The sequence below is a fragment of the Anolis sagrei genome, chromosome 6, assembly GCF_037176765.1.
Source record: "Anolis sagrei isolate rAnoSag1 chromosome 6, rAnoSag1.mat, whole genome shotgun sequence".
NCBI classification, from domain to species: domain Eukaryota; kingdom Metazoa; phylum Chordata; class Lepidosauria; order Squamata; family Dactyloidae; genus Anolis; species Anolis sagrei.
Window position 1 is genome coordinate 87988191 of NC_090026.1, and position 25577 is coordinate 88013767.

The 25577-nt window shown below is 36.4% G+C and overlaps 1 protein-coding gene across 12 annotated transcripts in view; it reads left to right on the top strand.

Moving 5' to 3' along the window:
• The window catches only part of SATB1 (SATB homeobox 1), a 126323-nt gene that overhangs the window by 65085 nt on the left and 35661 nt on the right, over positions 1-25577 (top strand). For 8 of the 12 annotated variants that reach the window (XM_060781969.2, XM_060781958.2, XM_060781957.2 and 5 more), the window contains 5 exons: positions 2306-2417; positions 4974-5428; positions 17303-17515; positions 21076-21156; positions 24035-24190. In XM_060781969.2, the coding sequence (XP_060637952.2) occupies positions 2306-2417; positions 4974-5428; positions 17303-17515; positions 21076-21156; positions 24035-24190 (1017 nt within the window). The remainder of the gene's footprint in view (positions 1-2305; positions 2418-4973; positions 5429-17302; positions 17516-21075; positions 21157-24034; positions 24191-25577) is intronic. The other 4 variants (XM_060781965.2, XM_060781968.2, XM_067470232.1 and 1 more) reach the window with 2 other exon arrangements.

The following is a 25577-nucleotide window of genomic DNA, read 5'->3' on the forward strand; positions in this document are numbered from 1 at the left end:
ATCAATTTTTCTAAATCTTATATTCTTTCTTTTATGCTTTCACTGCACCCTTATAGTTATTCATCTCCCCCAATACCCCTGTGGCCATTATGACCCCCCCCCCCCCGGATTGCTGCAGCACTCACCAGGGGGTGGTAATGCCCACTTTGGGAATCACTGATATAAACCTATTGACAGTAAGAAGGAAAATAACTGAACGTCTCTGGAGATTCTTTTGCCTACAAGTTGCAGTAATTTTAAAAGTAGAAGGAAATGTCTGGGCTTCAGGAAACAAAATGGAACATCTCAGAGTGAACCTTTAAACTAATAATGGGCATTTTGCAGCCCTCCAAATGTTGATGAAGTATACTATATTTTTCAATTGTCTTGTTGATATTTTAATATGCTAGCACACATAAAAACATAATAGATCCAGTTTAGATAAGACAGTGGTTTCCAACCTTTTTTTGACCAGGCACCACTTGACCCAAGGACCACTCTCCAACATTATTTCCAAAAGGGATACAAATCAGTTTTTGGTCAACATTAGATTCGGTTTGGTTATTTAGGGTGCTGATTCAGAAAATTGCATTCCATAGAACACATCAGCTCTATTCTGATACAGAACATATGCCACCCAGCAGTCACCATCTGATCACCCACAGAAAAACATATTTAATAATCTAGAGCTGATGTGGTAGTAGTAATCTTTTGTAGGTACTCAGCCTCTCCCCTCCTAACATCCCCATTACTTCGGCACTCAGCAGAGGGTTTTGCAAGATGAGTCGCTCTCATTATCGCATGGTTTTGAGGCAACAGCGAAGTCATGGTGAGGCTGCGGATCATATTTTCATTCTCGCAGACCACTGGTGGTCCACAGACCACAGGCTAGGAACTACTGAGATAAGGGGACAAAAGTTGAGAGCCGTATGTACCAAAAAGTTAAGTACTTATTCTTTTGACATTTGATCTCTGAAATTCAGCTGTGGACTTCTGTGAATTGGACTGTTCTTTTACTTCTGTGACATAGACTTGGTTCATTACACATGGTCTTAATAATTGTTAGCACCATATCTTACTTCTGAACCATATAATTATTTTATGTGGCTTTTATTCCTGTTAGTACTTTAATGGATTATTAAAGGACAGAGAGTAAGACACATACTACAAATCTCTGACAAAGTCCCTGTGGTTCCTTTTGATTGTTACACAGACATCAATAGCTTTTACCTACTTTTCAGGGATGGGAGGGAGGTCAAATCCGCCACGGCCAACTACTAGAGTTCACACATGGGTAGAGAGGATTGGAATTGAGAAAGAATTGCTGCTGTTCATTGGTGCAGCTCTGGTTAAAAGGCAATAGAAACTCTAAGTTAAGTGCTTACCTGTGCTATACAACCTATTATAACTGTGTTCAACCACTGTAGTTCTGGGGACAAAATTATCTTAATAGTATATGAATTCTTCCTGAGATAATAAATTGGTATCTTTTGAATGAAGCCATTGTTTAAGGATTCTGTTCTTCTGTATTTTGAGAAATTAACAAAGATTCGTGTAGAAAGTAGGGACAAATGTTTTTCATGTATGAAATGTATGTAGAAATACAACAAGGAAGGATTCAAATAATCAAATCATGAAGAAAATACAATGAAATGAACCCTTGTACTGGGCTATTTACTTAACTGGTTATTGCTATTGGTGCTGCATACCTTCAAGTCATTTCCAACTTATAGCAATCTAATACGACCCTATTGTGGGGGTTTTAAGGCAAGAATGGTTCAGAGTGGGTTTGCCATGCCCTTCTTATAAAGCTGTGGAAGTGTGACTTGCCCAAAGTCACCCAGTGGTTTTCCAAGGCCATGTTGGCTCTTCACTTAACTGGTACTAATAGTCAAAACAATCTATCCATGAATTAGAACTACTTCAATTTATCCTACATGAGAATGTATGAACAGTCATATCTGATGGTCAGATAAGTTGGGATTTTTTTCATCATCCTTTTGGCAGCATCATAGGATACCAGTCTAAACACTCAAAACAGAGCACAGCATATTTTTAACAAATGCACATTTTACATCTTTCATCTAAAAAAGTTGCCTACACAGGTGCAACAGGATGGAGATAGAGACAAGAAAAAATGTGATATTATATAATGTACATCTGAGATACTTTAATAGTATTTCTGCAGGATATCCCAGCATAATTGACTGAAGTGTTAAATTTAATGTAGTGTTGAGACTAAAAATATTAACCATCAAATGATTAAAATAACTTCTTTTGTTAAACATCTCATTAATACAGATGCTTTCCCCTTCTTTCTTTTCAGAGTATGATTTCTTCCATTGTGAACAGCACTTACTATGCAAATGTCTCAGCAGCAAAATGTCAAGAATTCGGGAGGTGGTATAAACATTTCAAGAAGGCAAAAGATATGATGGGTAAGCAAAAAAAAAGAGAAGAGAACTGAAGTCACGATGCCCACATACTTACAATTTAACACTTTTAAAGCCCTGTTCACATTCTGGAAACATGGACTTCTCTTTGGTACTGCACTGTAGTGTCTGTGCAACCACTGAGGAAAAAGTACCAAATTTTATGGATTATAGAAGGAAGAAAAAATTATCTAGATTTAAATGGATTTATTCTACCATTTTTTCCCTTAACTCTGCAAAATAATGATATTTTAAATTATTATAGACATACCATGATTTGCCCAAAATCTCTATTGTTGGCTTTTTGTAAAAATGTGGGGGTTTACTGAAGTATGGCAAAGAAATTTGAAAAAACAGCTATTAGCTAAAGCAGAATACATTTGTATTGATACCAATTACTTAAGGACATATTTTTAGGTACTATCTATTGTAGTAGAGTCTACCAGGGTGACACATCATTTTTGTTCAATGTCTGCAAAAGTACATTAGAGACAGCCATTTTTGTGCTGTCACCTCTGATGGTATCATTCAGTGCAGTCCACTCCCCTCGCACCCCCCCCCTCCAGTGATGCCATTGTATGAAAAAAATGCCTGTCTCATAGCTAATGGACATTTCTGTTGTTGTGAGATCCTAGATTGCAGTAATGACTGCTACTTCTACAAATATCCCTGTAGATATTTTCTGTATGGCCAGCTTGCATGTAGACAGGTAAAACTTTTATGCTAATTTACTTTTGAAAAATTCTATGCACTCCAACCAAAGTAGTCATTAATATCCAGTTACAATTATGTTTTGAATCATGTGGTTTCACCTGCATTGCAAACACATGCTTTTTTTCATAGATCCTGAGTTTTTATAGTCACTGATTTTCTCAAATTGTCTGGTATTTTAGCCAGAAACTGTGTCGTGTTTTCTGGTACAGGAGGAGGTTCATGGGGGTGACAGTATGAGTTATTGCACTGGGTGATGCCAACCCTAGTGATGCCAGTGTGTTAAGCTATGTGTACAAATTTGTGAACTGTTCCTTCAGTTGAATCATGGTTTGGATTTTTGGTTTCAGAACCTTTGGTGCTGAGGTATGTGTAAAATATTCAATTTTTGAATTAGGCATTAATTGTACTTTTGATTGCATCAAAAGAAGTCTGATAAATAAGATGGACAAAATCTCAAAACAGGGGGATCAAAAATAAAACTTTTTTTCAAAAGATGCCCCCCCCCCCATTTTTTTTCCAGTGGGGGGGGGGATCAAAATTATGGAAAACTGGGAACATCTTGAAATAAGGAGCTTTCCATTCCCATGCAGCTGGGGAGGGAAATAAATTTTCCTCCCCCCTTGAGGAAGAATGGATGGTTCAGAGGAACCATCCAGAAAGGCGGTGGAGCTGGGCTATGGCATAGCTCAGCCCCCCCCCCTCTCATTCTGAGCCTGACCAGTGACCCACCACACCCACCTATGTGACAGTATAGCCATGGTTGCCTTTGGGACTGGGTAGGAAGTTTTACCTCTTCTACATTCTAGGAAGGTTTTTTGCCTACCCTATACTGTTTTAGGGGCTAGCTGGAATGGTGTGGCATTTAAATAGGTTAGCGTAGATAGAGAGGAAGATCAGATATTCGGCATACATCCAAGGCACCCCTTCAGGGGTGAAGGCCTGTAGCTAAAACACTCACCTGTTGATCACTTGGATGGGGTGAAGTGAAATCAACTGACCTTAAATTGGGGAGAATTTGGCCTCAATAACTTTAAGGGAGCCTTCTTCATGTTTTCTTAGAGGTTGCCCGGTTGTAACTTAACACGAGTGTTTCACCCAAGTCGCCAAGGTGTAGTACAAGTATGGATGCTACCTCAGCTTTGCCACTCACCAAGTTCAAGACACACCCTAGTTAGAATAGCAAACATTAAATAGGTAATTTTAATAAAATTGTGCAATTTGAACACATGCTATTGTTGTCAGTCTTCTTATTTTGGGGGTGGGCAGGCAAATGCATTTAAAAAAAGAATTCATTCTTTTGGAATGTATGACATATTTGTTGAGACAGTGTTTTTATCCCTTCAAATATATAGTATGATTTTTTTGTAAAATGTGCAGCACAAGAAAAAAAACTTTGAGTTTGCTGTATGTGTGCACACATACCACTCAGCTCCGGGATGTAGGATGTTGTGATATCCAAGAAAGAAAAATTCATGGGTTTCATTGATACTTGTCTTCTTAATTTAATCTGAAGATACTATAAATGGATAGTGTGCATCTATGCTTTATTGCGTAGTTTTGACCTTTCTACTAACAGTTATAAAGCATTGTGTGTGTTTACTTGGGTATTAATTCAATCTTCCTTCTGAGTAAACATGTGTAGGATTGCTCTTTTTAGTATACCAGAGTTTCACTAAAACAAATTCTATAAGTACATAGGTTTATACAATTTCATAAATCAACCTCAAAGTGATGCATTTTATGTAAAAATGTAAAGGAGTAGTCTTATACAATAATAACCTTGTTTTATATGTACTTATAAATAATTTCATCTAAGTAAATAATACTTCTTGTTTTTTTCCTCTATAGTTGAAATGGATAGCCTTTCTGAATTGTCACAACAAGGTGCCAACCACGTCAACTTTGGTCACCAACCAGTCCCAGGGAACACAGCTGAGCAGCCTCCATCCCCTGTTCAGCTTTCTCATAGCAGCCAACCATCTGTTCGGACCCCACTTCCAAACCTGCACCCTGGACTTGTATCTACTCCCATTAGTCCTCAGTTGGTAAATCAACAGCTGGTAATGGCTCAGTTGCTAAACCAGCAGTATGCAGTGAACAGACTTCTAGCCCAACAATCCTTAAATCAACAGTACTTGAACCATCCTCCTCCTGTCAGCAGATCCATAAACAAGCCGTTGGAGCAGCAGGTCTCAACTAACACAGAGGTGTCTTCCGAAATCTACCAGTGGGTGCGTGATGAATTGAAACGAGCAGGAATCTCGCAGGCAGTTTTTGCACGTGTGGCATTTAACAGAACTCAGGTTAGACTTTTCTTTAAAAAAAAAAGAGCAAGATTAATTTTCCCCATCTGCCCTGTTCGTTATTTTGTTATTTGCTCTAACAGATTTGCTTTGATGGATAGGGAGAACATGATGCAACATAGAAATATTCAAACTATAGCTAAGCTGTGATACCTGCCACACTTACCTGCGAGTAATTGTAATACTAATTACCTTCTTGCACTAAGAAATTTTAACCACTCAGCTGTTTTGTCCTACACATGTTGGTGTAAGCCAGCATTTTACAAATTCAGAATTATATTAAGGCACCATTTCATTATCAATAGTTTTCTTTGCTCTTATGTTGAAAGACATTTTAAAAATAATCCAACAGTGGTCCCATCTGCACTTATACTTTCTGCTGAAAGTAGCTGATTTTATTAATATTGTATAGAACTTTTTTCCATATTAACACTGCAAGCTGAAAGTGCTTCTTATTAGTACAGTTCACAAAATGGTACTAATATCATGACTTTAGACCAGAACTACACAACCTGTGGCCTTCCAGGTGCTTGGGCCTCCAAATAACAGAAGCCCTACCCAGCTTGTCCAGTGATCAGGAATTCTGGAACCTGATGTCCAAATATCTAGAAGGCCACAGGTTGTACAGACTTGCTTTAGACCATGTGCCTATCAAAATTGAGTTACACATATCTAATGGTTATATCCAAACATGGCCATTCTTTTATCCAGTATTGAACAATTTCATAAAAACGGCAGCAACTGAACAAAGACATCAGTTTATTTTTTACCCATATCATAGCTCTCTTGTGGATCCATCCCTTGCCCTAGCACAGAAGTTGTCAAGCTATGGCCTTGAAATATTCCTCCACCGTTGTTTTTATGGTCTCTGCAATCTCTCTCAATTTTGCTCTCTTTCTTTTTCACCAAAAAAGGGAGAGGGAACTACTGTTCCTGAAAGTAACCCCATCCCATGACAATTCACTCTCAAAATAGGCTGTAGAATCTGCTACACTGTTCACCATTACTTACTCCCCCATTTTTCAGAAACACCAACAGACTTCCTGCCAATTCTTTGGGGAGTTCTTCGGAGTCCATACAACTCCTAGAGGGTCCTGGAACAGAAAACTGGCTGTCAGACTGCTGCAACTACCCACACATAGAGATTAGGTGTCTCAGTAATGACACCAATACTATTTTGTTGGGCGAGCCACTGATTCAGTGGTGTAATGCATCAACGTTGTACTCATGGGAAACTTTCAATCTGATATTTTTTACGATAGAACTGAAGGTCACAAACTGGAAAACAGGCCCATTTTAACAGTACAGATGCAACGAGAGAGGTTGTCAATCTTCTCCTGTCCCAGCCCAGTTCCCTCTTGATTTTTGCCAGCTGCTAATATTTATCTTACAGAAAATATGAAAGAAGATGAGCGACAGAATAAAAAAAGTTGGAAATGTAGTAATGAGACAACACAAAAAGCCAAAGATGATGAACACCATATTATATAAGAGCTAACCCAAATAATTTTTTTAAAAAATAGAAGGTTGGAGAAACTTTATAAAAAGCCAGTCCAACGGTTACAGATGTGACAATATTTGCTCAGAACATAAGCCATGCAAATACAAGAAAAGTCTAATTTTATAACGTCGTTTCCTGGCCATGGAGGAGAGCTGCATTAAAATAAAAAAGAAGCATATAGTAATGCAGTATTTTATCTAACTGTTCAAATGCTATAATAAAGTTTTAATAAAACTTAAATTCAATGCCTGATAAAAAAATGAACAATGTAACCTTCATAAACATCGAATCAAATTCCAAAAAAGTAAATGTTTCAATAAATAACTGGGATAATAACAGCTTTACTGAAAAATACTGAAAGGCTCATTAAAAAATCTTCACAGCATCAAGAAAATCTCTTTCTTACTATTTCTTAGTCTTTTTAATGACTAAAAAGAGATTAAAATTACACCTGTTGTTTATAAAATGTAGTAGCACATTTAAAAAAGAGTTTTGAAATGGTATGAAAAGCAGAACAGGGATGTTATTTCAAAATACCCAAAGAAACTGTGTCCCACACTGCAAATAACATCACAGCTGCTTTCTTGAAAATTGAGTAAACATATCAAAGAAGGAAAGTTATTGAAGTAGTACCATATTTTTAAAAGTGTCTGTACAGTACATTAAACATAGATGAAAAGATGAGAGAAAGAATGTGAGAGAAAGACCCCTGAAGATTGTGCTAATATGTTTTGATTTATATTTTCACATTGCAGTTCCTTGCAAGATGTGGGTGGACCTAATTTTTTCTTTCATTTTCTTTCTTTTTTGTAGAGATTATGGTCTTCATTGTTGATGAGCTACTTCCCTTACATTAAAAAGGTTATGTTGGGATAGGCACTAAATTAAACAAAATGTAGGCTGCCTACTGATGCATCCCTAATCCCATACTAGATGGATTGTACCTTTCTCTCTGGTATGACTAATCTCTTTGTCAGCACCTATACAATTTATAGAGATATCTTGAGTGTCAGAATGTACAGATTAGAAAAATTCTTTACATGAATTTTCATTGTGCTATTATGACACAACAGTCCAGTTGTCTATTTTTTTTTCAGTTTCCAGGTGAACATAGTTGAATCTAGCCCAGTATCCATCAGCTTCAACCAAAGGCAGCTCAAATTTTTATGCTCCCCCCCCCTTTCCCCCCCCCCCCATAAATTGCTTAAGGTCATATGTGAAGCCCTATTTTTGGTTAGGATGTTTTTGTTTTGATACTTTGAAACAATTTGATTTCATCAGTATTTGATTTTACTACCCAAACTCCCTTTGCAATATCTATCAGCCTGAGCTTTGGAAGATGGAATGGTTCAATTCTATGATAATTCTTTTCAACAATATCACTTGAAAATATTTTGTGATTCTTTTCAGCTCTGTGATTTTCTCCATTGAAGTACAGGGAGGTTTTAGATACTTTTGCTTCTGTTGAATTTTAATAACATTGAAAGTACTGTAACATAAATTGTGCGATGTTCCATGTGGAATTTATACTGTTGACCAATGTTGGTTTTACTATATTTTTCAACAGAAAACATTCATTGAGAAATAGATTTATATTTTTGATTAATGTATAGAAATCTAGTAACAGTTTGATTTTATTCTTAAGATATTATACAATGTTGAAATACGCGGTTTTTACTAGCTGATAAGATTAAGTGCTTCAGTGATACCAGTGGTATATTGTATTAGACCCTTAGTGCAAATCGGTTTTTACTGAATTTTAGCTATAGCACTCTTGCAAAAGAGTGGCATTGATGATGCTATCTTCTATGATTCTTTTGTTGATATTTTAATGAGATAGCTATAATTTTGGTCATATCTTTTCTAATATTCTGGAAAATATCATATCTCAAATATTACATTTATTAAAAAATGAGTATAGTTTTGCTATCAGTATTTAGCCCACTTCTTTAAAGACTTTTAAGAAAAATATGCAATTTTTAATTACAAAATATATAAATAAAAAAGAAATCCCATTCTTACATAAAAATGAAATCTGTTCAGACAGGTTTGACAATTTGAAATGTTATATTTAGCTAATGTATAATATAGACAGACATATCATACACAAAGTTACTAACCTAAGTGTTGATACTATGGTTAGTAACTGCAATGTAATTTCTAGTCCTTTGATTCACACGCTTCTCATTCGTATCATGTTTTTACATCTTGTCTCACCCAAGCTAGTACTAATCATACTTATGCTCTGGGATTTTGTCTCCATTCATTATTTTCAGTCTCCAAATGTGGTCTTTTTTTTTGGGGGGGGGGGGAGAATAGCATTTGCTTTCTCAATTTTTATTTGTAGATCATTCCTTCTTTTTTACATATATATTACCTACTGAAATCTTCAATTCACTGTTAATTAATACTTCTATTAATTAGCTACTACAGTAAAAGGTAGTTATGTGAATATATTTTGAATATATATTTGGATCTCTCTCCAGCTATTAATATCCTAAAGACGTTCCAAAAACCAGTTAGATTTTGTCTTTGTTGATGGTTCTTCTTCTGTGTTTATCTTCTTGGAAGGGAGTAGTGCATTGTTGAACAAGCTAGGAGTGTATCTACACTGTAGAATTAATGCCATTTGACACCACTTTAACAGCCATGGGCCAATGCTGTGGAATTATGGGAGTTGTAGTTTTACAAGGTCTTTGCCTTCTCTGCCATAGAGTGCTGGTGCCTCACCAAACTGCAACTCTCAAGGTCTCATAACATTGAGTCATGGCAGTTAATGTGTATCAAACTATGATAATTCTACAGTGTAGATACACCTCAGGAAAGTCCTCATCCAGCTTCTGTATCCTTTCCCCTTGCTGTAGTAGTGAATTCACTAGATTAGCAGGTCTACTTTTTGTCAGCGGTGTGAGCATAAGGGTTCCATTCTGCCATTTTGAGCAGCAGGATGAAACTCTTCTGATTCTCCAAGGAAAAGACTGGAAATCTCCAGCTTCTAGGTTCACTGGCATGTTATGTGACACTAGCAGCATTGAGAACAGATTTGTAAGTAGCTCTTGTTCTGTCCTTTTATGCAAAAGGACTGCATAAAAGTTCACCCAGCTATGTTTTCTTCATTTCCCCCTCTTCCTTTTTCATATTGTCTTTGGCACACTGCTTATTTTCCAGTAAAATGAAGAATGAAGATGGATTATTCAAAATTGATAACAGTAATGGACCATCCTGTAATGTTTTATTGAATTTGAGTTCTGTAAATTATGTGATAGAGGGAAATTTGCCTGCTTAAGTATAACAGAAATTGCCAGTGTTCGTATAATTCCTCATAGTGTAATTTAAGAAAAAGCACACTATCCATATCACTGTTTGAGTAAAAGGTAAAAAGGTGCTATTACACCATCCTGACAGCTCTCCTCTTGCTAATAGGTGACAAAGATAAATGTGTCTGCTTATAACTTACTTGGCAGGACTCCAGACTTGCGGGTGGAGTTTGAAAATAATCTTCCACCTGGATATGAGATTTCAATCCACTGCAGTAGAGACAGTATATGAGGATGTTCTGCATATTTGGCAAGGGGGGTGGATGGTGGTGGTGGTAGTTTCAGCAAATCACAATTTTCTTGGGAAAGCTTTGAAGTTTCATGAGCCTGATAAAATCTATCTGAATCAGTGATTATGTTCAAAGAGCAGACAAACTGGGGGCCAGACAGGCTGTGTTTTAGTTCATATTGGCAGACACTTCCATTTATCTCCCATTTTAAAGAATTCATAATTAGCTTTTGAAAGTACTGATATTTATTGAACATTTTTGTGCAGTTACTAATGAAATATACTTGTGATGATTTGTAAAGATTTTGTTTGGCTTGTGCAATGTTGCTGTGGTTCAAATCGATTTCTACTATAAGGCAAAAATGGCTCTTGGAAAAACATTTAAGCAGACATCTCTCTGTTTAATGCATAGTGGATGTTTAGTAACAGAAGTTTAATACATTGGAAAATTACTCGGGCTATATTAGCAAAGCAATTATTGGTATAGCTGCCCATGATATGTAATGACTTCATTTTTATTTATCTAACATTATGTATAAACCACTTGTCTACACATGTTCATTCAAAGTTGTACTCACTTATAATCAAGCACATATATTATGCAAAACAACCAGAATCAATCAGTGAAACTAACACTGAAAGTAAGTAACAGAACATTAAGCAAAAAACAAATTCCTGACTCAAAAGGCCCTTTTTAAATAATCTTGTCTTGATAGCTTTGCTGAAGGTAAAAAAAGGGCCCTGTTTTGCAGAACTGGCATTTCAGTCCCATTGGTGTGTGGGCAGTGGCACTGCATCTAGTACCCATCAATCATATATCCAGAATACTGGGGGCCAAGATGTTTTGTGGCATCTGAGAGCTTAAAAGGTAAATGGCTCATAATGGCAGTGAAAGAAAATTATGTTGCTTTCAAGCAAGCACAGAATAACTTCTAGGAATGCGGATATATTATTGATCCACAACTGAAGGACCAGTGGCCAACTGTGGTCTCCTAAAAAGTACCATTTGGCCCACTAGTTCTTTACCCAGAAAATAGATTAGGTCTGGTACAGAAGATGCAGTTCCATTTGCTCATGTGAGCATGGAGAGAAGAGGATATGGCTTACTATACTCAATCCATTTCTTTAAGATAAGCATTTAGTGGGAAGCTGGTTCTTTCTTTTTATGTACAGATGCTACATATAGCTATAAGGATATCTGTGTTATCTCTGAGAGAAGGAATCCCAGACACACACACATTCAAATTCATCTCAAATATGTTTTGGCTAAAATAGTAGTTATGCTATTAACTATCCCCCCAATAAAAGAGCAGGTGGGGAGGATAAATCCCCCCCAAAGCTGATCAGAAGTAATGAAATTGAGAGCCACAGATCTACAATGCAATCAATCCTATTGTTAGCCACAGTGATAATGGCCCCATAAAATCAATGGGATTTACATGCAATTGATTCAATTGGGTCTACTTTATTTAATGGGACAACAATTGATTCAGTGGGTGTGCTTTATTTGTGACTAATAAATAGGATTCAGAGCATTATGTTTTTATTTTAGTTAGATTTTAATATTCTTCCCTTCTCCATCCAGCTAGGACTGAAAACAGCATACATATTATTTTAAAAATGCAATATAGAGTAAAGCTTACAAAACATGTCATTATAGTGCAATTAAACTACATTTAACATGAAAAACAAAACATAAATTTTAAAAATTGAAAGACAACGCAGGTAAAAAGCAGTGTAGCATAGCTTTAAAAGCTCTTTCTGACATATAGTTTTCCAAATCCTGTCATGGGTTTTTTTGTAAAAGTATTTGCCTAATAATAAAAAGACATAAGATGCAGCAGTCTAGCGTCCTTAGAAAGAGAATTACAGTGTCTAGGAATAGTTATCAAGAAGGTCTCCTTTTGTATCCAGGTTGTGTCTATCAAAGTGGCTGTACTGAGTGAAGGTTGGCCCATGAAAATCTCAAAGGCCGGACAGGTTTATATGGGATAATAGTCTGGACTTAGCACTTTGAAATGTGCTCAAGAACAGGCCAGTACTCAACAGAACTGGTGTGAGAAGTGAATACACATCTCCATCACCCTCTTCAAAAAAGGGGAAAGAACAGACTGCGAAAACTATCGAGGTATCTCCCTTCTAACCTCAGCTGGGAAAATCCTCGCAAGAATCCTTGCAAACTGCCTTTCCCCTCTCAGAAGACACCCTCCCAGAATCGCAGAACGGCTTCCGCCCCTCCAGAGGAACTGTGGACATGATCTTCACTGCACAGCTCCAAGAAAAATGCAGAGAACAAAATCAACCTCTGTACATGGCATTCATCGACCTTGCAAAGGCATTCGACACAGTGAATCGCAGCGCTCTCTGGACCATCCTACAAAAAATCGGGTGCCCAAACAAATTTGTGAACATCCTGCGGCTCCTCCATGATGACATGATGGCAACAGTTTTGGACAGCAATGGCTCCCAAAGTGACCCATTTAAGGTGGAATCTGGTGTCAAACAGGGATGTGTTATTGTCCTCCCAACTCTGCTATATGCCTGTGAGATGTGGACTGTCTACAGACGTCACATGCAACTCCTGGAACGATTCCATCAGCGCTGCCTCCGGAAAATCCTGCAAATCTCTTGGGAAGACAAGCGGACAAACGTCAGCGTGATGGAAGAAGCAAAGACCACCAGCATTGAAGCGATGGTCCTCCGCCACCAACTCCGCTGGACCGGCCACGTTGTCCTGATGCCCGACCACCGTCTCCCAAAGCAATTGCTCTACTCCGAACTCAAGAACGGAAAACGGAATGTTGGAGGACAGGAAAAGAGATTTAAAGATGGGCTCAAAGCCAACCTTAAAAACTCTGGCATAGACACTGAAAACTAGGAAGCCCTGGCCCTTGACTGCTCCAGCTGGAGGTCAGTTGTGACTAGCAGTGCTGAAGAATTTGAGGAGGCACGAATGGAGGGCGAAAGGGAGAAGCGTGCCAAGAGGAAGGCGCGTCAAGCCAACCCCGACCGGGACTGCCTTCCACCTGGAAACCAATGCCCTCACTGCGGAAAAAGATGCAGAGCAACAATAGGGCTCCACAGCCACATACGGACCCACAAGAATATTGGAAGACAATCATCCTCGGAAAGCGAGGTATCGCCTAACTAACACCTCCTTACAGCAGTCTGACTGCAGCTGTTTGAGTCAACTGAAATGCAAACAGGATGTAACGAAGTCACACTACTGTGGCCAGATCAGATGTTTCCCAGAACAGATGTGACTGACATACTAGAGAAAAAAAACCCCTGTATTCAAGGGAGCATAAACATATCTAGTGAAGGTTGGAGCTCTATTTGCCTTTCAAAGCACTAGCACCACCTATGTAGCTTCAATTTTTTCCCTTAATCCAAACAATTAGAGTTTTCAGTCTGTCAAGAAATTAGAAAGTTTCATTTGGTTTATGCGGAAAAGAAGTAAAGTTGCATGCCATTGGTATACGGGCTCAGAAATCTAAAATACTTCTTCCAACAGTTTCATATATACATTAAATATCATGGTGTCAAAATAAAATCTAAATAGAATCCTCCATAATTACCTTCTAAATTTGTACTTTTAAGACAGAAGAAAATTACTGAAAAATGGCACCTCCAATTTTCATTCCACAAAACAAGCCAGAAAGATAGCATGGCCAATTCTGTTTGTGAAGTCAGAGACAGCAAGAATATGCACACACTGTCCATTTTCAGAATATGTCACCCAACAAGGAAATCAAATCCTTCTCAATCCAGTTGCAAGACCCCAAGCAAGACAAGATTTCTGGATAAGGTTTTTGATGTCTCTATCAAATTGTAATATAATATGTAATAATAATAATAAAACTTTATTCCGCTCTATCTCACCAAAGGAACTCAGGGCGGATTCCAAACATAAAAGGCAAACATTCAATGTCCGAATAAAACAACAATACATCCATACTAACAAAATTTATACAACCCAACATATAAATATGAATTATAACTTAACAAACCAAAATTAAATAAAATGCACAGCCTGTTATAACAGAATAAGACAAAACAACAAACATCAAATGGAAACAATTTCCCATTTCCTTGGGGCAAATCAATAATAAGACTCAATAACATCTCCTGGTTTCTGATGGAAACAGGCAGTCTCATAAAACACATCCCTAGTAGAGAAGATGGGCATTAAACTTGGTCAGCACATTGTCATAACTCTGGTTATTGCCCTCTTCATCAAAGGTTAATGATGTATTAACAGTTGATTGTATGCACTTGCTAATCCCAATGAGATTTGGCAATTTAGCAATTTACTATATTCTATTGATAATAAAACTATCAGGTTTAGGATGTAGCTGGATTTTTTTAGCTTCTTTCCTTAGAATATGACATACATAGCTTATTTGAGCTAGTTTTTATTCCTTATGGACCATTGTAGCTATATGGAAAAATATTTCAATTATGGCCAACCTACAGAATTATCAAAGCTGAAGATTTTGTTGTAAGGAAATATGTGTTTTCTTTGTCTGAGACCTTGTTAAGAGTTGAGGTAGCATAACTATTTCTAGTTTAATTCTGAATGATTACAGGGAGCATTGAGAAAGGTAGACTTGGGGGGGGGGGCAGTGAGGTGGAGTCTGTCCTCAAATGTCATTCTCAGAGTATGCAGAATGCTGCACCCACCAGGAAACATTTGCTTAAAGAGTTTTGGATACCACTTCGCTGTACAAACTGGTGACATGTCCAAATACTTTCCCAAGTGACACATCCTACAAGCGCAATGTCCAATCAGGGCTTCTGACTTTATCCTATGATATTCATGGAGGTCACATTACTTAGCAACAAGGATTAAGGATAGTTTAATTTAATGTGTAATGTAATGTGTAAAATATGTGCACATAATTTAAATGAATTGGAAACACTCATGTTTCCCATCTCTTGACATGGCCACAACAGTAGATTATGCACAGATGCAGATGATGGTCTACTTTGAGGCAAATATTTCTACTGCAGTCAGTATGGGCACAGTGACATTTATTCTCTAGATCAGATGGCAGGTTTAGTCTATTGTAGAAGGCTCTGTGTTTTGTCCATCCATTAAATAAATAATCCAGTCTACTGCATATACAACACTGGCACTTACAAATCTTTGAAAATGTAAGCAAGATCAGTAAACCACAGAGCAGTCTCTTTCCAAATGCTTAATAATAGATTGGAGTTGTATTTAAACATAGCTATTAATCTCTTCCAAATGCATATCCAGCCAAATTCATAAGGTTCTAAATCAGAACTGGTAGGGTTTGTTGTCCCTTTGAGGGTGAATGAACATGAACCTTGAATTAAAATACAATACCATGCAAATATTGGAAACTAGTGTGATGTAGAGATTGGAAGGTTAGAGCTAGAGGGTCAGAGGTGCTCCATTTCTGGTTTAGTTCATTAAATGATTACTCAAGTAATATATTCCCACCTGTATTTTATTTCTTTTCTGTTACAGTTCTACTCCTTTCAGGCTGTTTACTTGCTCTTTAATTTTGACTTCCCCCTAGTTAAATAATGAATCTTCCTTTTGTGACCATTTCTGTCAAAGGGAAGTTCTGTACAGTCGGGCAAAAGAGCAGGACATAAAGCCATTCATTACCTCCAGAGATAGTAAACTAGATTAGTAAATAGAGAATGAAGAATTAATGCCAATGTGCCATTATTCCCTGAAGAATAAAAAGCTCCAGATTATAAAATCATTGCTCAATCTATAAAGTGAGAGGTTTGCTACCAGGGATAGTAAGTAATGAGATTTACTAATCAGGGAAGAACAGGTCTAGATATGGTGATCAAGTAGATCTTTGATGTGAATTCATGTATCAGTTTAACTGAAATTATGTGTATAAAGGATAAAATTTTAAAAATCCAACCAATCACTATTTACATACCATTTTGGTCTTTTCTTTTGAGAAGACGAAGCTTTCCTGTAATTATGCTTAAATAATATCGAGAGCCGAGATTCCCAAGAACTTGCCTTTTCAAAATAACTACTTGTGTTAGCATTTTTATCACTGCGTATTCCACCTTCAAATCTTGAGTATTTGGAAATGCATAACCAGATAAGTAAATAATCCCATCTGTGATTCTTGGATTTTGCTGGTGTGTAAAGAGGGGTAGCTATGAATGAAGAAGTGAATCTGTATTTCTTCCATATATTTGTGAAGAGAGAAAAGAAAAAAAAGTGTTGACAAATGATAAATATTGTTTTAATCAATTAGGCCATATTTTCTAATGATTCCCTTTCCATTTGCTCACAATTATTTTTTCAAATTAGAGCTGGAGGGAGTTATTCCTTTCAAAATGATAACCTACACATGAATTACTCCCTGTTTTTTATGGTGTATCAAATCCATGAGCTATAAAGAGCCCCAAAAGTTTCAGGAATGGCCTTTGCCTATATAGGTTGAATATATGCTTTATTTCAGACTTTGCGTGTCTGTGATGTAACAGTGCCGCAGAATTACTTGAATTTTATTTATTCCTCTCTGCTTTAGAAAGATTTCATGGCAAGTTAAGTCAGTAAAAAAGAAGAGACCAATTAAGCAGATTCAGTTTGTATTGTGCATAAAGCAGATGCTTAATAAAATTAAGAATACAATTGAGGCTCTCTTCTGCACTACCTAAATTGTCAGTAATATATTCCTATGCAGGATGAATGCCTTTTTACTGTGTATTTTCTAGAGTCAGTGAAACAAAAACATGATTAGCAGTGTCTGTCTGTTACATAAAACTGCATAGCATAAAATGGCTTTGTGTGTGTGTCCTTTTTCCCCCTCTCTCTGCAGGGCTTGCTCTCAGAAATCCTGCGAAAGGAAGAAGACCCCAAGACTGCTTCACAGTCTCTACTAGTAAACCTTCGGGCTATGCAGAATTTCTTGCAGCTGCCAGAAGCAGAAAGAGATAGAATATACCAGGATGAAAGGGAAAGAAGCTTGAATGCCGCTTCTGCTATGGGCCCCACACCTCTCATAAGCACACCACCTATCCGACCTACACAAGTAAACAATTTTCTTCATCTTTATAATCTCGTTGCTAAAATATTGGTGTTGTGTGAAAAACAAATGCACATCACAGAATACCTACCTTCCATATATTGCTTTATGAGTGGAAGGTTTTGCTTTTATATCAAAATAGCACCAGTAAGAAACGACATAGATATGTATTTGATCCATCTTTAAAAACCTAAGCAGACAGAAATGACCAAATGGATTGCAAGGACTTAGTTTGCATCTGTTGTGAAATATTAATTCTTTTACAAAACACTGCAGAGCTCTTTAAAAAAAGTCTATCTCCTTCATTTATCCTGTTAGTTTTGTTTCACAAGTTTCTTCAACTTGTTTTGTTACATGCAAGATATTGACGTTTTCTGTTCCATTTGTTTTGATGTGAAGACTAAGCTTCACAATGTATTCCTCCCACAGTACTTGAGGCAAGTTATATGTAAGACAAGCGCCTATGTGTATAGCTCTTCAAAAAAACACAGTTGAGTGTAAAGGGAAGGCACATGTATGGCAGCGCAATGTAAAATAATAATTGGGATCTTGAGACAAGATCTACTAATTGTGACTGCTCTTTTAATAACAGACTCAATTACATTATTCAAGATGAAGTATTCCTAGATTTTGGTCCAAGGTATAGCAAACTAAAGTTTCTGAATATAAGGTTTCTTGGACCTTCACAGGTCCCTCCATCTAGGTTGCTGACATAAGACTGACATTAAGAGATTGAAATAAGAGATTGCATGATGCAATCTCTATTTTCAGAGGACAGCTTTTTGTATACTTGAACAAGTTTGTTTAAACACCTTTGAAAACTAAATGGCTTTTCACTCCCTGTAGAGAAAATAGTTATGATTTATAATTTGGGGGCAGTTCTCGTTTTAAGAATACATTTGAATGGCCAAAATATAAAATGCAGTCTTTTGTTTTTGAGAAATGATTGTGGTGAAGACAGTTAATGGAAACACTAACACTTAAATACAGCTATGCTTCCAGGCGCCACTGTAATAATGGAGTAGTAAACTTTGTCCTGATGAAAAGTCATTCTGAAAGCAATTGCATTTTTCATCCCGCTTGTGCCATTTCCAAAAAAGAAAGAAAAAGTAGTTCATTTTGCGAGGAATTAATTACATTATGAATTTTAACATACAGTGTAATATTAAAAATGAAAGTAGGGTTTTAAAATGTTTTTGATCCTAAACTAACACAACATTTATGAGAATACATTCATAAATGTTTTGTTTGGTTGCTTGCTTGTTTTTCAACTGAGAAAAACAACGTAAACTCCCATATTTGTGAAAAACTTATTTTTCATGGTTTGTATTTTCATCCTTTTGGGCTTTCCGCAGAAAATATGAATGACTGCAAAACCCCCATCTTTGCAAGCAGTTTTAATTGTGGGTGTGCATGCAGATTTCCTAGGAAAGCTGTATTTTCTAAATATATTGAAATAATTACCAGTAATAGAACATTTATTTTCTTAGATAGGACTGAAAACGTAGGTTGGTTCCATAAATTCTTTATTGAAGTATTGTCATCATTATAAATAACCAAGTGGCAAAGTGAATAATAGTTATATTACATGTAAAGTCTTTGTAGGCATTGTTTCAAAGATTGTAGCATTCCTTGTGCATCAGTGATATTACATAAAGAACAAATGTTATTATGAGCCTTGATAGTATACCAATTTAATGTTTTTGAAGTGTTTATGTCCTTTGATAGTATTACTTCCTGAGATCTGTACTGAGTTCATTTCTAATTCTTAATACTTAATCTCTCTTTAAAAAAACTTAGTATTATGAAACCTTTTGGAGGAGGAGATAGCTGTAGCAAGCATCATACTAAATTATGACCAATGCTTTCAATAAAAAAAAGCTTTGTAGATAGCCTCTAAAAGGTTAATTAGCAATATCTAATGTAGTGCTCACTAGAGCACAGCAGACTAATCATCCATGCTATTCTTAATGGTTCAAAAGGAACTGTTGGGAAGGAAGGGAAATATTTTTGAGGTTAATCTGTTATGCAAGAATTTTTGGGGGAGAGATGGAAACCTTCTCAAGTGACCTATATTCCAAGTTCATCAGCCTTATTAATGTTTTGTCCTAAAAAGTAATTTGAATTTATTTCATTTTTAAAGAAGTTATATTAATCTTAATTTACTGTTATAATTTATTATAATCAGTGCAAATCTTGTCCTTAATTTGGATATTTATTTATTTATTGGTGAAGGCCTTTTATATAATAATTTACTATAAAGCTGTCAGCTAACATATTTGAGTGTATATGCACACATACAGATATTAACCAAACTCTTGTTAGTCCCAGCTAGAGTGTACTAGATTCACTCTCTGAATACTTAATTGAATCAGTGGAATTTACTTATGTGTTCACTTTCTATCCAGATGATCATTTAAAGATCTGCTCCAGCTAGAACTACCCAACCGAATTTAACTATTTCTCTCTCTGTATGTGTGTGTATATATATGCATATATGTGCAAGTGTAGAACTTTACGTATGTGTATATTAGTGCATACACACAGACAAACATTTGTATATATTTGCACATATGTATATGTTTGTTAACAGTTTTTTCTAATTTATCCCACAAGGGTGATATTAAAATAATTATCCATTTTAGTCCTGAAAAGTGATTGCTTCCAGTTAATAGAAAAGCAAATCACTTTTTATGTGTTCAATATAGTTATGTTTTTTGCTTATCAGTAGCAGATAACGAATCAAACCACAGTAAATAACTGCATTTTGAAAGTGGCAAAGCAATCTTGAGAAAGGCAGGATGATTATGACAAGGATGGTGATGGGGCAGAAATATTAATTGTATTATGCCTACTCTGAAGTAAAATAAAGATGAGATGAAACTAGAGCATCTTGGCTATGGAAAATAGTTTGAAATAAGTTGCATTGCAAAATATTAAGAGAGAGAGAGAGCAAATTAATATACTGTTAATGTAATAAATTATTCGGGCAGGTGGAAAACAGTCAGTCCCTTGGGTCTTGGGTGGACATTGCCTTATTAATATATGAAGCTTTAAGCGCATGTGGTTGTTTTCACCTAAATCCATTTGCTAGATCCAGACAAGGATTAAGTCCACTGATGCAGCAGGATTTGCATAAATGTTAACTATTTAACAATTGATTAAATGGTTTTACTTTAGATGGGTCTAGCAATTTGATTGAGGCCTTTAATCCCATCATTGCTTTAGTCACATCACCAGCTAATATTGGGAAGATTAATAACTTTGTTGAGCAAAGATGAATAAAAAGATATGAGACCACTAATTTCCACTATATAGAGGACTAAATTAGATCTGCTTGCTAGATAGTTTGTAGAGGAGGAGGAGGAGGAGGAGGAGGAGGAGGGTAAAAATGATTAAAATGTTTGGGTATTTTTTCAGTCAAAAAGCCAAAAGTAATGTACACTACAACAAATTGGTAGTTTGAATTAAAATTTTGAACCCTGCATCATATTAAATTCTGTATCTCCTCAAGAGTTTACAGAAATTTTATTTAGATTTCTTTCCTATCTTTATTGCTGCCAAAGCAAGAAAAGAGCCAATGTATGTGTTACATAGGGACTCAAGAGAAAACAGGAGTTTCCATGAAGCTGCACATGCTTTTACAAGTGAGTAACATTTTCAAAAATCTCTCTTCTTAGGCTCCAGCAGGTTAAAATACACTATAAAATGCTAGGTCTGCTCTCTTTTCTTTAATAAATAGTCAACATAGGGAACATAGGGAAAAGAAGCTAAATGGGAATTGTGACATGGAGGAAACAGACCTTTTAAAATCCATTTGCCTAGCAGCAGCAGTTCAAGTCAGAATTGCCCTGTACTTTTTCCCACTGTCACTGAAAAAAGCTTTCCTTCAGCTGTGCTGCTTGCTGTTCATCCCTACTCATTCATGAAAATGCTTTTTTAAAAAAACCTGGATCCATTTCTTCATTGATCCATTTTAGTAAAAAAAACAAAACACCCAAGTCATGCATGATTTAGGTTTCCTGTCACCTTAGATTGGCTTAGGAGGGCAGTGGCAGGAAATCACAGGCTGCACTTATTATGTAGAATAGTGACCAACTTCTAATATAAGTTGCTCTTTATGTGCGCTTATCTTGGGTTTTTATATTTGTATTTACTGTTATTGAGGCATTGAGTGTTTGCCTTTTTGTTTGTTGGCATCCGCCGTGAGTCCCCCAGGGGAGACAGGGTGGAATATAAATAAAGTTGTTGTTGTTATAGGAAGGTATTCTTTTTATTGTATTCTGACTTATCTACTCAAAATCACTGCGGGCTACCAAGCCTGGACAGTTTGTTGAACCTCTGAAATGTCAATTTATTTTCTGAATTTAAATTGAATGAAACTATCAAGGATAAGAGAATAGCATTTTTTAAAGTTCCTGGTGCCATCTGGATACCTCCACAACTCTATAAACTCCCCCCAAATACCACCCTTACTTCTGAATCACCTGGAGGCACCGATACTGTTGGGTGGGAATGAGTTCCCAGAATCCTCATCAGCAGGCATGTAGCCGGGGGGGGGGGGGGGGCTTGAGGGGCTTCAGCCCCTCCTGAAATTCTCATGGTGGTTCGCGAAAAGGCCTTACTGGTGCATTATTTAAAATGTTATGTTTATTCATATCATGATCTGATCACCATACTCAATATATCCCATATGCATGGGGGTATTGGGGTAATGATACAAAAGGTTTGCTAGGCTAGACCCTCTTTCATTCAGACTCAGCCCCCCCCCCCCGAAACTCAGCCCCCCCCCCGGACCCTCCCCGAAACGAAATCCTGGCTACGGGCCTGCTCATCAGTTTACTTTTCTGTATGAATAATCTGAATTTGAAGCTGTTTAATACTATGTAATATGATATATTACATATGATACATTATTGGAAAAAGAATTTATAGAAGAATATGGATAAAGTTAACTGGGAGGGAGCTTAGAATGCTTGATTGGGATTTTGAATTGACAGAGAGTGGGCATTGAAGAGAAGCTTAACCCATTTTTAACAATTTTAAAAGAGGAAATAATAAATAGTTTATTTATTAAATATAATTATGAAATCCTTTCCATTTTGAAAAATAATATTATAGAGAAAATGCTGTGTTTTGCTGATATTTGACTGTTTTTGCCTGGGCTTTGATACACCAGTCACAAGAAAGTGTACATGCAGTTCACTTATAATTTGGAAACAGTAAGGTCTGGTTCTGCTATTGTATGCTTCTCCATCCCATTTCTATTTGTACCAGCTCAGTTTGTTTCATCCATAGTCCAGAAATCCTAGAACTTGACCTGTTCTAAACCGCAAGAGCAGTGTTTGCTTTCTTTCTTCCTCCCCTGCAGCAGCCCAAAGAAAATTATTGGCGAACAAAGAAATTTAAACTTTTTCTAGCATTTGTTAAAGTTGTGAACATGTTTCCAACAAGTTTAGAATACATTACGTTAAATAGTAATTGTGGTGTTCAGCCCTTGTTGGATGAAATGTTAATAATTCATTTCATCCAAGCTCTGCTGAAAAGCCCTATGAAATTCATGAGATTGCCACAAATCAATAGGTAACTTAAAACACATAGCCATGCATTAATTTATTTAATGTAATGTGATTGTTTAAGGTCACCAGGTGAGCTTAACAAAACACAAGGAGTTGAATGTTTGTCTACTGGTCACTTTTCAGTCTATACACACTAACTCTTATATAAAAGAAACCAAGCTAACAGAATAATAATAATAAATAACACTTAGTATTTATATAATGGCGCTCCATGCAGTCATGCCGGCCACATGACCTAGGAAGTGTCTGCAGACAACGCCAGCTCTTCAGCTTAGAAATGGAGATGAGTACTGCCCCCCAGAGTCGGACTCAACTAGACTTAATGACAAAGGGAAACCTTTACTAGCTTCTTTATAGCTCTTTCAAATACTCAAAATGCTTCTGTATATTCTTTTCTTGTAAGAGCCTTATAAATTAGGTTAGTAATAGTATTTCTGTATTGCAGAAACACTGTGTTACTTTAAGAGAGATGAACAATGAGGGAATCTGCCTGTTCCTTGATACTTTTAGTAAATCTTACTTGGAAAGGTTATAGATTGAATAGATTATATTGCCATCAGATGTTTTGAGGTTGCAACCATACTTTGCGTCCTACACTTATGTTAATAATAGCCCATTGAACTCAGTGTGGTTTGTATCTTACTAGATAGGACTTTATGTCAGGGGAAAACCTTTACCTTAGATAGGTGTAGGTTTCAGTGCTGAATATCTGCAAATCTCTAGTACTTATGGTTTAAAAGTTTAGCAAAATATTACAGGGAAAATGTGTAATCTCTTCAAAATCTCCTAAGCATGCGTAGATGAAAGTAAGCCATCTTGATTTCAAAAGAACACATTTCTAATTGAAAGCACTTTGTATGGCAGTGAATGTTGAAAACAGTTGTGCTTCCTAACTGGGCATTCCTTTTTAACTGTTAGCTAATTACATTAATATCCTATTTTATAGGTAAAAACAGCAACCATTGCAACAGAAAGGAATGGCAAACCAGAAAACAATACAATGAACATTAATGCTTCCATTTATGATGAAATCCAGCAGGAAATGAAGAGAGCTAAAGTGTCTCAAGCATTATTTGCCAAGGTCGCAGCAACTAAAAGCCAGGTAAGGACCTCGCCAGGCATCAATGAGATAAATTTGGTATTTTTTACATCTGTTCTGTAATCCAGCTAAAATGGGCGTAATGAAGGGGAAAGACGGAATGAAGCATGGGCACAAGACATAAAATGTTAAATGTTGTTACCTTAGCTGTCCTAACAAGTTTTCTTCTTAATTTCTATGGCGTTCAAGGTGTCATCTAACTTCCTCTCAATTTTGTCTGATAGTATTTAAAAACTGGATGTACTTGTTGACATTACAATGGAAAGCTGTTGCCCTATGAACAGAGCAGGAATGCAGAACTCAACCACCTTAGAAAGCCATCATCCCATTGCCATTCATGAATGTCAAGACACCACATTAATAACAGAAAGGAATGTAGCTCAATTAAAATATACTTTTAAAATCTGTATCCTCTCATATAGCATTCTCCTATTAACTCTTCTACTATTTCACATTTCATTGTATAGCACATTATTTTTATTTCCCCTCCACAGGTATGTGTGTCATAACAGTGGCTGAGCTGCTTCGATACATAGGAAGAGGGCTTTCCATTTTAGAAGGAACAAACAGACGGACAGACAGATATTTAAAAGAAGGAATCAGGAGGAATGCAGGGAACTGTTAAACTACAACTTGTATCCGCTATAGTCAACATAGTGAACAATGAAGAGTGCTTGAAGAGGCAGTCTAGTAGTATCTAGAAGACCAGAGCTTTAAATTGTCACAGAAAGAGGTGGAAATGGTTGCACACAATGGGTAGAATCCTGCAGCAATTAGAAGAAAAGTGTGGTTGGCTCAATTTGGTTTCCGTAATGGGTCTTTCTATAGGTGACTTCTGTAACATAAAGAATAGATCAAAATAAAATATTTACAGCACCCAGAATTTTAGATAATTTAAAGATGTTTGAATCCAAATATATTTAGGTATTCTAGCAATATGTACCAACTAAATATGACATTATTATCAGCATGGAAATGCTGAAAAGAACATACAATTCAGCAGCACAGGCATTGTCTTTATTCAATAATAAGGGAATCTGATTCTTCAAACGTCTTATGTTTCCAACATGGCTTTTTCTCTGTTGCATTTGTCTCCTACTTTTTTCTCCAAGGAGCTCTAGGGATGATTCTTCTTCCTTTATTTTATCTTAATATGACAATGCAGTAAATTAGTTTATTAGTTTGAGAGAGTGACTGTTCCAAGGTCACTTAATAAGCATTATATATAGCTTGATACCCTTAGTTACTAGTTATCATCTTCATTTGCCACACTCTGACCTCTTCTTCAAATATTACAATGCATTTATTTTTATACAATCATCTGACATATGTATATTATTTGTAAGAAAATAGCATTAGAGTAGACATTCGGACTCCTGCTTCCCATAGT